This window comes from Engraulis encrasicolus, chromosome 6, assembly GCF_034702125.1.
Source record: "Engraulis encrasicolus isolate BLACKSEA-1 chromosome 6, IST_EnEncr_1.0, whole genome shotgun sequence".
Classification (NCBI taxonomy): Eukaryota; Metazoa; Chordata; class Actinopteri; order Clupeiformes; family Engraulidae; genus Engraulis; species Engraulis encrasicolus.
In genome coordinates this window covers 35,175,869-35,188,368 of record NC_085862.1, presented here as the reverse complement: position 1 = coordinate 35,188,368, position 12,500 = coordinate 35,175,869, and the positions used below count along the sequence as shown (strand labels likewise).

The 12,500-nt window shown below is 45.8% G+C and overlaps 1 protein-coding gene across 1 annotated transcript in view; it reads right to left on the bottom strand.

Annotated features, from left to right (window-relative positions):
• celf5a (cugbp, Elav-like family member 5a) overlaps positions 1-12,500 on the bottom strand; it is a 313,262-nt gene that overhangs the window by 126,866 nt on the left and 173,896 nt on the right. Inside the window, exon 3 of the mRNA XM_063201389.1 lies at positions 2,215-2,263. Coding sequence (XP_063057459.1) covers positions 2,215-2,263 — 49 coding nt within the window. The remainder of the gene's footprint in view (positions 1-2,214; positions 2,264-12,500) is intronic.

Here is a 12,500-nt window from a genome sequence, read left to right as displayed (position 1 = left end):
GACTGCACCCACTGGCTGGCCTGACAGCGGGCCAAGTTGGGAGGCATCCTAATGCATGTGAATGTCCGGCAGCACTGCCAGGTGAAGCACCAGAAGTGGGACAGCAGCTGGTCAGGGATAGGATGGGCAGAGCTGGGCAGAGCTGGGCAGGCCCGGACTTTTCAGTACACAGTAAAAAATACCAGTGTCAATATAATTCTTCAAGAGTTGAAATTAATTACGTACAGATAATTCAGTACAGATTTGTTCACACTTAAAAAATAGTGTGAATTTTACTCTTTGATGAGTTCAACATTTTCAGAGTTAATTTTACTCAACGTTGTGTGACTCTTAAGTGCTGTAGAGTTGAAATTCCACTGGCCACTTGAAGAATTGTCACACTGACGTTTGACTCCACTGAAAAGTAATTTGACACTCCACAGTGTTGCAAATGCTCTATCTGAATTTATTGTACACGTACGTTTGCGCCAAAATGCATCCCTATTTTACAGTGGATGCTGGACTGGAGTGGCCTCATGGCTCACTGCTCTCTCAGCAACCTTAGCAACCCTCCCCCTCTCACCCTCCCTCCCCTCCCTCCGGTGGGCTCTTGGGTCTTACCAGCACACATGCATGAATGCGCAGAACGATGGATGTGAACATACAGACATGTACAGTGCGCACACACACACACACACACACACACACACACACACACACACACACACACACACACACACACACACACACACACACACACACACACACACACACACACACACACACACACACACACACATCAAAGACACAGACATGCACACACACACACAAACACACACACACACACACACACTCAAACACACACACAAACTCACACACAAAGACACAAACACAAACACGAACACACACACACACACACACACACACACACACACACGTACACGCACACGCACACGCACACGCACACGCACACGCACACGCACACGCACACACACACACACACACACACCTACATCCATGCGTATCAAGGAGGCCATGGAAGAATATGTGAAAGGACAGAGTCACATCATATAAGCTCATGCATGCAAACACATCTCAGCTCCATAGCACAGGGGACCAACAAGGAGCCACAGACCAGATCTCTCTCTCTCTCTCTCTCTCTCTCTCTCTCTCTCTCTCTCTCTCTCTCTCTCTCTCTCTCTCTCTCTCTCTCTCTCTCTCTCTCTCTCTCTCTCTCTCTCTCCCAGGACACAAAAATCCACCCTGAAAGAATGCATGTGCATTAACCCTAACCCTAACCCTAACCCACATACACACACATTCACCACAAAATTTGGTATTATGGACCTGTATTCTGTTTGTGTGTTTGTGTGTGTGCGTGCGTGCGTGCATGCGTGCATGCGGCGTGCGTGCGTGCGTGCGTGCAAGGCCTATGTGTGTGTGTGTGCGTGCGTGTGGGTGTGTGTGCATGCATATCTGACTGAGTGTGTGTGTGTGTGCCTGAGTGTTCATGTCTACAGTATGCATGCATGTGTTCATGTGTGTGTGTGTACGCATGTTTTGGGGATGTTGAGGGATAGAGACGAGGGATGCGGCTGAGGATGCGGATGAGGAGAGAGGGGTTCAGCAGAGGCCTGGGGCTTCTGTCCCAATCGTGTGGCTAATTACTTTTTAATTTACAGTGCAGCAGTAATGTGCTTGGCAGGAGGAGCCAAGGTTAGACGGAGAGCAGAAGCCTCTTCCTCTCCGCTCAGTAACGCCCCATCCTCTTTAATTAAAATGAATACTAGGGGCATCCATCAGACACACACACATGCATAACACACACACATGCCTGCACACACACACAGATGCATACACATACTCACACACACACACACACACACACACACACACACACACACACACACACACACACACACACACACACACACACACACACACACACACACACACACACACACACACACACACAGATTCACACATTCACAGACATATATATTTTTTTAAAACAGAAAGGGCACAAGCCAGACAGAAAAAGAAAGGAGGAGAGAGAGAGGAAGATAAAGAATGAGAGAGGTAGCACGAGTAAAAAAAAGAAGACAAGAGAGGGAATGCAAAAAAAGAAATGAAAAAACGAAGTGAGGTGAGCAGCTGGGAGAGGAAAGGGGAAGAAGAATGAAAGGAAGACAGGGAGAAGAAGCGAGATAAAAAAGAAGAGGAGTAGACAAGTACCTCCACGGCTCTCACTGTCTGCTGGCTTCACCTGGATAGGACGAGTCATCTGTGGAAAGGAAGGGGAGAGAGAGAGAGAGAGAGAGAGAGAGAGAGAGAGAGAGAGAGAGAGAGAGAGAGAGAGAGAGAGAGAGAGAGAGAGAGAGAGAGAGGTTAGTTCTGATGTGCCAGTCACCTACACAGATTTATAAATATGCACACACACATATACTGTACACACACACGTACACGCACACATGCAGCTGTCGTCACCTCTGCAACAGAACAAGCTTGAAGTGTCAGACACCTCACCCACGCAAACAGCTGGCAACCAGGTGATGATCACCCCAGTCAGGCGAAAAAGGAGATCAACAGGAGATGGGATTGGTACAGCCACACACACACACACACACACACACAGGCACCCACACACTCACGCACGCACGCAGGCGCGCGCACACACACACACACACTCACATATGTACGCACGCGTGCACGAACACAAATACACACGCACGCACGCACGCACACACGGCTCATGCACACATGCACATACGCATGAACATACACACACTCACACGCACACACACACGACTCATGACTCTCTCTCTCTCACACACACAGACACAGACACAGACAAAGACACACACACATGCACGCATGAACACACGCACACATGACTCACGCACGCACACACACACACACACACACACACACACACACACACACACACACACACACACACACACACACACACAAACACACACACACACACACACACACACACACACACACACACACACACACACACACACACACACACACACACACACACACACACACACACACACACACACACAAAGCCAGGAAAACAAATAAATATCTAAACACAAACACGACCCAGAATTCAGAGTTGTGGGGAAAAAAAATACTTCTTTATGATTTGTTGTTTGCCTCTTCCTTCCTTGGCTTTTGTACTTTTCTTACTTTTCTTTCTGTCTAGTATCTTCTCTAACTTTTCTTTCTTTCTCATTCCCCTCTTGCTGCGTGCCTTTGATCTTTCTTCCTTTTCTTTCCGTCTTTGTCTTGTTTGTGTTTGTATTTTAGAGGCTGGCCGGATGGAGGGGTGTGGGGCTGAGATGGAGGCACTACTTTCCTCTCGATCTCCACTCTTCTCCACTTTCCACTTTCACTTTCACTTTCACTTCCACTTTCTTTCTTTCTTTCTTTCTTTCTTTCTTTCTTTCTTTCTTTCTTTCTTTCTTTCTTTCTTTCTTTCTTTCTTTCTTTCTTTCTTTCTCTTTTTCTGTCATTCCCTTCCTTCTTCCTTCATGCCTTTCTTTTTTCTTCCTCCCTCCCTCTCTTATTTCCTCATCTTGTCTGTGTTTGTGTTTTTGCGGCTGGCCAGGTGGAGGGGTGGAGGGGTGTAGGGGTGTAGGGGTGAAGATGTGGCTACTAGTTTGCCTTCTGTCTCCGTTCTCATACTTTACTTTCCTCCTCACTCCTTTCCTGTTTTCCTTTTTTTCCTTTCTTCTATCCTCCCTCTTTTTTACTTCCCCCTTTCTCTCATCTTGTTTGTGTTTTGATTGGAGGGGGAAAGTCGGGTAGAGGGGTGTGTGTGTGTGGGGTGGAGTTGTGTGGTGGCCTGGCCACTACTTTTCTCTCCATCTCCATTCTGTTGCCTCTCTGTCTCATTCCTCTCCTTGCCTCTCTTTTTCTTCCTCTCTTCCTCTCGTTCCTCTCTCGTCTTGTTTGTGTTTGTATTTGAGGGGCAGGCCTGGGTGGAGGGGTGCAGCGTGGTGTGGTGTAGTGTGGTGTGGTGTGGTGCGGTGTGGTGCGGTGTGGTGCGGTGTGTGTGGGCAGGGAAGCTGTCAGGGTGGCACAAAGGGGTCAGTTGTCCCTGGCCCAAGGAGAAAGGGGCCCCAGAATTGGGTCCTAATTACATTATATATATTGGGAAGGGGGCCCTTTTAGTTGATTTTGTCCCGACCCAGGCCAAAGCTGTCAGCGGCCCTGTGTGTGGGTTGGAGGAGATGTGGGTGCGGCCACAATAAAAGGGAGGAGGCAAAGGAGCAGAGTGGAGGGGGGGGATCAATGCAGCCTTATTGATCCCTGGCCCTCCCGGCCCTGCACAGAGTCTAAGGAAGGATTCTGTGGTTAGGAGGCTCACAGTAATCCACTAGAACCTGATAAGAATGGCATTTGTTGGATTAGATGCTTCTGTCAACGCAAGTCTTTGCGGCGTGCATTTTTTTTTAGCAAGCCCCTCTCCACTCATTCTAAATCTCTCACTCTCCTCTATCTCTCTCTGTCTCTCTTTTGCTTGCTCTTTTGTCTGTCTCCACCTCATTTTGGTTCTATACATATTTGCCATTACCCTTGTTAGACTTGAACAGTTTTTTACTCATTTTTTGATTCGCTATTTTTTTGCCTTTCCAAAGAAACTTTATAGGACATTCCCTCTCCACCACTACCACCAACTCCCAACAGCAACACCACCACTGCCGCCACAAAGTCTCACACCTCTGAGGTGAAAACCACAGGTGACTTTGGCAGTAGGTCAAGTGGTTTTACTAAGATAAATTCCCAGCAAAATGTCAGGACATTGGTGGGATTTCGATCCACTTTCCCCCCAAAAAAAGAATAAACAGCTTTTGGCTAGGTCTATTTGTTCGCTTGCGGCCAATGGAACAAACAACATGCGCAAAAAGCCTATTCCTACGTCTAACCGCACTCCAAAAAAAAGGCAGGTCTTTTGTTTTCCCCGTGAAATGAATTGCTAGAGCGTCACCGCAGTGCAAACACTTTTTATGATAGATGAGGCGCCATCAGAGTGAGTTTGAGGAAAGATAACCAAGATATGCTTGGCAATCACGTCTTCTCTATACTGCTCCTCTGACCCATCTGTGTGCTGGAATTAAGCTCCATTTTACTGCCAACTAAGCATCGCTCTCGCACAAGAATCCCTGCCAAATCGTCGGGGGAAAAACGAGAGATTCAGGAATAACACCCTCTTCACTGTGATCCAAACCTCTGTCACGTACCATACGCACGCACACACACACACACACGGGCGTGCGCACACGCACACGCACACACACAAACACACACACACACACACACACTCATACACTCACACTTACACACACTTTCCCCACCACCTTTCCTTTCCCACCACACACAACGTCAACGTATTTTTTTTTACTGTCCAATTCTGGAGCGGAGCTTAAAAAGGTCAAATTTAAAGACAGGGCAGTGCCGTAAAAGCATGACTTGTTCAAGGAGAAACACCATAATGGGATTTTAAAACGTCTTAATAACATGCTGATATATGAAGGGGACGCCAGGGCCAGATTCATTAAGTGCTAAACGTATCCATTTTCACCTTGAGGGAACCCGGCAACCTTCCTCACAGGAATTATTCCATAAATTTATCCGTCGTAAATAATAACTATCCTGGCACTTCCCGACTTGGCGGGTTGGGTGAAGAAATAAAGGAAAGGAGAAAAAATCGGGGGAACGGATGTTATGCTTTTGAAGGTCAGGGTGCAAAAAGCCTACGTTTTCATCACGATTCCTTGTATTGTGTTCTTGCGGCGAACGACAGGAGCAGCTATCGGTACTTGGTGACAAAGCAAATTTCCAGAGTCTTCCGTGGGTTTATTTATTATTATATCTTTTTTTTTTCAATGGTCTTTGGTGGTGTTTGTAAGGATGCCGTTTGACAGTTAAACTCAAAGAGCCCAGGTTTTTTTTTCTTCAGAGGAGAATGATCCATAGCCTTCTGAGAAATATTGTACTCAAACAAACCATTTTGCCTCAAATATTTATGGGACTGTCAAACTACGTCCTGTCACGGAGAGCAGGAGGCGGCAAGAGCCTGAAATTTGTTGTGGTGCGCGCGCAACGGCACTGACATTGAGAAAGGGAAACGTAGGCTCTCCGTAAACTAGTTCCATGCCATTTTTGGGGGGGGGTTTGATATTTACAGCATTTTCTACTCCAAAAGCTCTACACACACCGTCACCCTCCAGAGGTAAACACTCAAGTCCGCAGCGAGCGTAAAAGCTGAATTTACACAGTAAACCAGTATATTACACTGTATGTCGCTGTACATCTCGTCTTCAGAGTGAAACCAATATACTGGAACCAGGCAAGAAGACATGACTTGTGTCCACCATGTTCAGTGAGCATATACCGTATGTGTCTGACTGTTCATTTCACCTTAGGCCAGTCAGATGTAAATACATAATCACAATTGTAATCAAAATCACTTTCATCAAAATAATGCGCTGATATGTGCACTGAAATGGTCAAATTCACCTGTAGCACAATGTTCTTTCCTCTTGTTCCTTCTATTTTAAATATTGCATACACAACTGTACAAGATGGTCAAATGAAAAGTACTTAAAATGCAATCTCTCTCTCTCTCTCTCTCTCTCACACACACACACACACACACACACACACACACACACACACACACACACACACACACACACACACACACACACACACACACACACACACACACACACACACACACACACACACACACACACACACTCACTCAACAACCAACTCACTGAATAAACAAAGCATACAATTAATGAACTCGTGCTGTTGTCAGGGAAACCATTTCGCCCTAGCTCCGTGGAGAGTTCTTTAAAGGGCTTTTTTCCCTTCGCCAATCTGCTGTCTTCAATGAGTCACCATTCTAAACCTTTTCCATACATAAACCCATACAAACACACATAAAAAATGAATCTGTAAAGAAAGGGTTTTTTTTGCTCTGTAATCTGCTCAAATAACAAACACAAGGTCTAACTGTGATGCTTTCTGAGCATTTAGAGTAGGTGGGGGTTGGAGACTAGAGAATGTACAAGAGGTGATGGCAAGAGGATGAGTGGAGCTGAGAAAGAGAGTGAGAGCAATAGAAAAAAGAGACAGAGAGACAATGTCAGAGCATGTGTATAGCGACGAAAGAGAGAGTGAGAAACGGAAAGGAGAGAGAGAGAGGGAGAGAATAAAAACTAGAGAATGATAATGACATGGATATAAATGCAGAGAGATACTCAGACAGAGAAAGGAGAGAAAGAGAGTATGACAGACAGAGAAAAAGATGGACAACTGAGTGAGAGAGAGGGTGAGAATGAAAGACAGAGAGAGCGTGAGAGAGAGAGAAAGAGAGGGAGAGAAAGAGAGAGAGAGGAAAAGAGAGAGAGAAAGAGCGAGAGTTGCCTGCAGCTGGCAGATAAGATTGCTGTGCTGTTGAGTGGCGTGTCCACAGCCACGACTCCACCCTAATGTTTCCACGTCGACAGCAAGGCTGACAGTGTCAGGCGCCAGAAAATGCACACATATACATTTTTTAACACGCGCACACGCTGACAGTCACAGGCGTAGCTGCACCGACACCGAGGGGCTCTCATCTCTTATTTGCTTACAGTGTAATAATTAATACGCCTGTCGGTGAATAGCAAGACGCCACAGCTGAATCATCTCACAAATATATCACGCCGAGCTCCTCCAAGCCTTTGAATGTAAATCACTGTTTTTTTTCCATCTAGCACAGGGAACATTTTGAATGTAGCACAACTACACCCCACCTCCCCAAACACACTAACACTCTCCACTACACCCTCCCCCCAATCACCCTGTTTTCTGTGAGGATATTTTTTCCTGTGCCGTGTGCGTGTACGTGTATGTGTGTGTCTCATTGTGTTTAAACGTCGGCAGATCTTGATAATCTCATTGTTTACCTTCCGAGTGTCTTCCGCACCTGGGCTATTCGAATGGCTGTAAACAGCTTAGGAGGGAAGAGAATGCATGACATCAATTTCCAAAAAAAAAAGGTAGAGAAAGGGACCACAGCTTTCACGCTTTCTCTCTCTCTCTCTCTGTCTCTCTCTCTCTCTCTCTCTCTCTCTCTCTCTCTCTCTCTCTCTCTCTCTCTCTCTCTCAATCTCAATCCCTATCCCCATCCCTACGGTGAGGTTTGATTATGCGTCGGTAGGCCTTGGTGGATGGGGGTGGGGGGTTGAAGGGGGGGGAAATGCAGAATGGAGGGATGGGGCTGCATATTACGCCACCACCGCTTCTGAGCGTGTGCAAGAGAGAGAGAGAGGCGCCGCTGTAAGACAAAGACAAGCTTCCTCCAATAAATCACAGCCAATCTCTCCCGCGCCGCACAGAAGGGCCCCGAATACAAACATTTATAATATCACCCCGAGACGAACATGTGGGATTTATTTTTTAATATCGACGGGAAAAAAATATAGCAAAACAAAACAGAATACAAAATATTGTACAGAAACATCATGCGTTTGAGTTGATGCTGTTTATATAACCAGGAGACACTTGTTCCTAATGTCTGTGCCTATCCCCCTATGTATCCAAAGCAATACTGGTTCGACAGTCTCCATTGCTTTACTTACATTAGCGCTGTGAAATGATCCCTCTGTTAGCTGCCGGCTAAAGCAGGTGTTGTAAGTACTGTATGTAGCGAAGGCTACAAGGTTTAGCTATAACGCTGTTCTAGCCCACCCGTGGTTCACCCCTTAAGCTTTTGCACACCGCACAGTGGAGCTGTGGTGAGCCGTAGATGCCCCAAATGTGGGTCTTTCCGCTCGTTTGTCATCACGCGTCGCACCGTGACCTACTGATGCTGTGCTCAAAGTCACTATATTTACATTCAAAGAGTTACCTCAAAGGACCCATTCCCCCCCACCCCCACCACACGCACATACCAACTCACCCAAAACAACAGTGTTTTCTAGATCATTACAAATCTGTTCGCTACTCCCTCCAGTGGATGTACACTTCTGTACTGTAGCATTACTATGCTAACAATGTTGTCTATTTTTTCGCATTGTGTGACAATGACAATGTGATAAAGGAGTGCACTATCCCCACAGCATTAATGCACATTACAGGGCCATCAGAGCCCCCGCTTCTCCCCCACCTGTCCCTCCCAACAGGCAAATTAACATGTGGATGGTGACTACTGGTTGCAGCCCAGCTGTGTTAATTAATATTGCCAATTACTGATGTGAAAGTGTGGTGACAGCACTGGGCCTGAGCTCTGCATGGAAACCACTCTGAAAGCCGAGGTGAGAGAACGAGAAAGACGAGAGGAAAAGCGATAGAAATGAAGTCTGGGAAAAAAAGAAATGAAGAAAAAATAGAGGGAGATGCATTTGTAAGTGTTTTGAGAGGCATGAGAGAGAGAGAGAGAGAAGGAAGGAGAGTAAACAAAAAGAGTGATCAAGACAAAGAATGTGTCTGAACGCGTGAGAGAGAAAAAGGGAGGACAAAGAGAGAGAGAGAGGGGAGCAGATGAGTAATGCATTTATAAGAAAGAGTATGGGCAAAGCCAGCAATTTGGTTGTTACTTTAGAAGGGAGTCATCCATTTGCTGAATCCTCCAGCAGATAGCAAACATGACACAAGACAGAGGAGCGCTGGGGGGGAGAGAGAGAGAGAGAGAGAGAGAGAGAGAGAGAGAGAGAGAGAGAGAGAGAGAGAGGGAGAGAGAGAGTTTGTAATAGCAAAAGAAAAACAGAAAGATAAAGAGAGGGAAAACAAAGAAGACAGGAAGAGAAGAAGAAAGACAAAAAAGAAAGAGCAAGAGGGAGAGATACGTAGAAATGAAAGCAAGAAAAAGCGATTGCTAGTGTGACAGAATGCCAGTCGACAGGACAAGAAAATAAGAGTAAAAGAGGACGATGGCAAAGTAAGGAGGAGAGAAAGAAAGATTAAGAGAGGAATGGAAGAGAGAACAGAGCCTCTGGTTGACATGAAGATGACACAAACACACACACATACACATAGTGAGAGAGAGAGAGGGAGGGAGGGAGAGAGAGAGAGAAAGAGAGAGAGAGAGAGAGAGAGAGAGAGAGAGAGAGAGAGAGAGAGAGAGAGAGAGAGAGAGAGAGAGAGAGAGAGAGAGGGAGGGAGGAAGCAGAAAAAAGACGACAGCAGAGCTTCTAGCAGCGGTATGGAGGCAATGATAAGAAAGAACCTTCACTGCAGTGAGTTGTCTTCTGCAGCCACCAAACGGAGGGAGCCCTATCGCTTTCCTTTCTTTTACCAAATAAGGTCGTACAGTACATAAATAAAAAGAGAAAGCTTGGCTAGAAGGACTACTGGCATCCGTAGCATCTGGCAGCATCATTTGTGCAAAGTAAAAAAGGAGAGAAACATCAACAGACAGACAGACAGACAGATAGGCAGACAGAAAGACAGACAGACAGACAGACAGACAGACAGACAGACAGACAGACAGACAGACAGACAGATAGGCAGACAGACAGACAGACAGACAGACAGATAGGCAGACAGAAAGACAGAAAGACAGACACATGGACAGACAGACACATGGACAGGAGGAGAGAGAGCAAAGAGTTGAGAATGGAGAGTGGTGAAAAGTGTAGAAAATGGAAGAATGGAGAGTAAAAATTGGAAAAGACTGACTATCTGGGAAAAGGTGCATTTCTTGGGTCTTTTGTGTTTTCTACTCCATGTTAGTATCCAAGTGTCCTTCACCATGGGTTAGTACAGTGTGGTATGCTCTAGGGATTATTTCAAGAACCTGGATCAGTAGTAAACCAGGTTATGGTAACCTTGAGCTAGTAACAAATCATCTAATAGAAGAGTCTGGCGTGCTCATTTCCTTAAAGGGACACTGTGTGAGATTTTTAGTTTATTTCCAGAATTCATGCTACCCATTCACTAATACTCAGGAATACTTGTCACCACCATCAAATTCTAATTATCCATTATGACTGAAAAAAATGCATTTTTTATACATGAAAAGGTGGATCTTCTCCATGGTCCGCCATTTTGAATTTCCAGAAATAGCCATTTTTAGCTGCAAAAATGACTGTAATTGGGCCATACTAGAAAATATTAGTTTATTACTTACTAAACTTTAATGAAAAGATCAAATTTGGCAATAGGCAGCCCAGTTTCAATGAGCAACATAGTTGCAGCACCTTTTTTTGACCATTTCCTGCACAGTGTACCTTTAACTAAATTAAATGTTCTTGGAATGACCCCTGGTCTTCATACTTTCCCTGGTCCCTGGTTTGACCACTGGACCACTGTGCTGCAGCACTTCTCCTGCTCTACTCTGGGGTGCATTTCTTGAAACCATAGTTGCTAACTACGTTAGCTACTTTGATGTTTGCAACGCAATTTCCAATTGACAACTACCCAAGTTACTAACTGGCTAACAACTACACTTTCGAGAAATGCACCCCTGCTCTGTTGCTCTCCCCATCATCACTCACTTGCAGGCTCCCAATACAAGGGCTCTGCAGTGACTGGAAGCCTCGCCTGTAACATTACTCACTCTTGTTTACCCCACCACTAGCATATTCACATTCATCAGCTCTGACGGCTTCTTTCCGCTTTTTCTCAAATAAAGAAAAATAATTAAATAAAATCTACTCCTTTGTGTTCTCGCATGTGGTGAAAGAGGAAAGCGGCGACTTCTGTTGGAAGAAGTTGAATGTCAGACATTTTGAAACGTCCCTCTTGACCGGTGCTGTCTGGGGGTTCTGACAATTTTTTTTTCTTTATATCATGTGTATGCATCATTCTGTTCCACGCCTTTTCACAGATCAATGAAGAATAGTTCCTTACTGTACCAATGCCTGTTGCCTATAGATTAAAATTGGCAAATGTCCCTGTACAAGACTGACTCCCCGTTGACTGAAACATCAAATCAAAGCCATGCCTTGGACAGAGACATGGAAGTTTCTAGAATTAAAAAAAACATAGCGAAAAAAAAGGGAAAACGCTTGCAATCCCCAACTGTCAGCCGGCGGCAGCTGTCTATGAGCCATGTGCCCGAGGAGCGATAAAAAGAGGAAGAATGGCGAGACCCAGACTGCAGACTCCAAGACTCCCCACCAACACTGACTTCAGAGCCTGGAGCCATTATCAAGAGAAGGGCATCACTCCCTGATATCTCCCGGCCTGGCGCCTTTTAACTCCAAAGAGCCGTTGACATGACACACCAAAGAGAAAACACACACACACGCGCACACGCACAGACACACACACACGCACGCACGCACACGCACACACACACACACACACACACGTGCGTGCGCGCACACATACATTAATACACGCACGGACTCATCCTGGCGTCATGCCGACAAGTTCTGCCAAATCTGTCGTTCAATTTGTTTTGATCTCAGCCAACCTTTCCGCCCACTCTCTCTCTCGCCAGGCAACAACCGACCATCCTTTTTTCGCCTTTTTTTCCCCGCGCGCACACACACACCTATCTAATG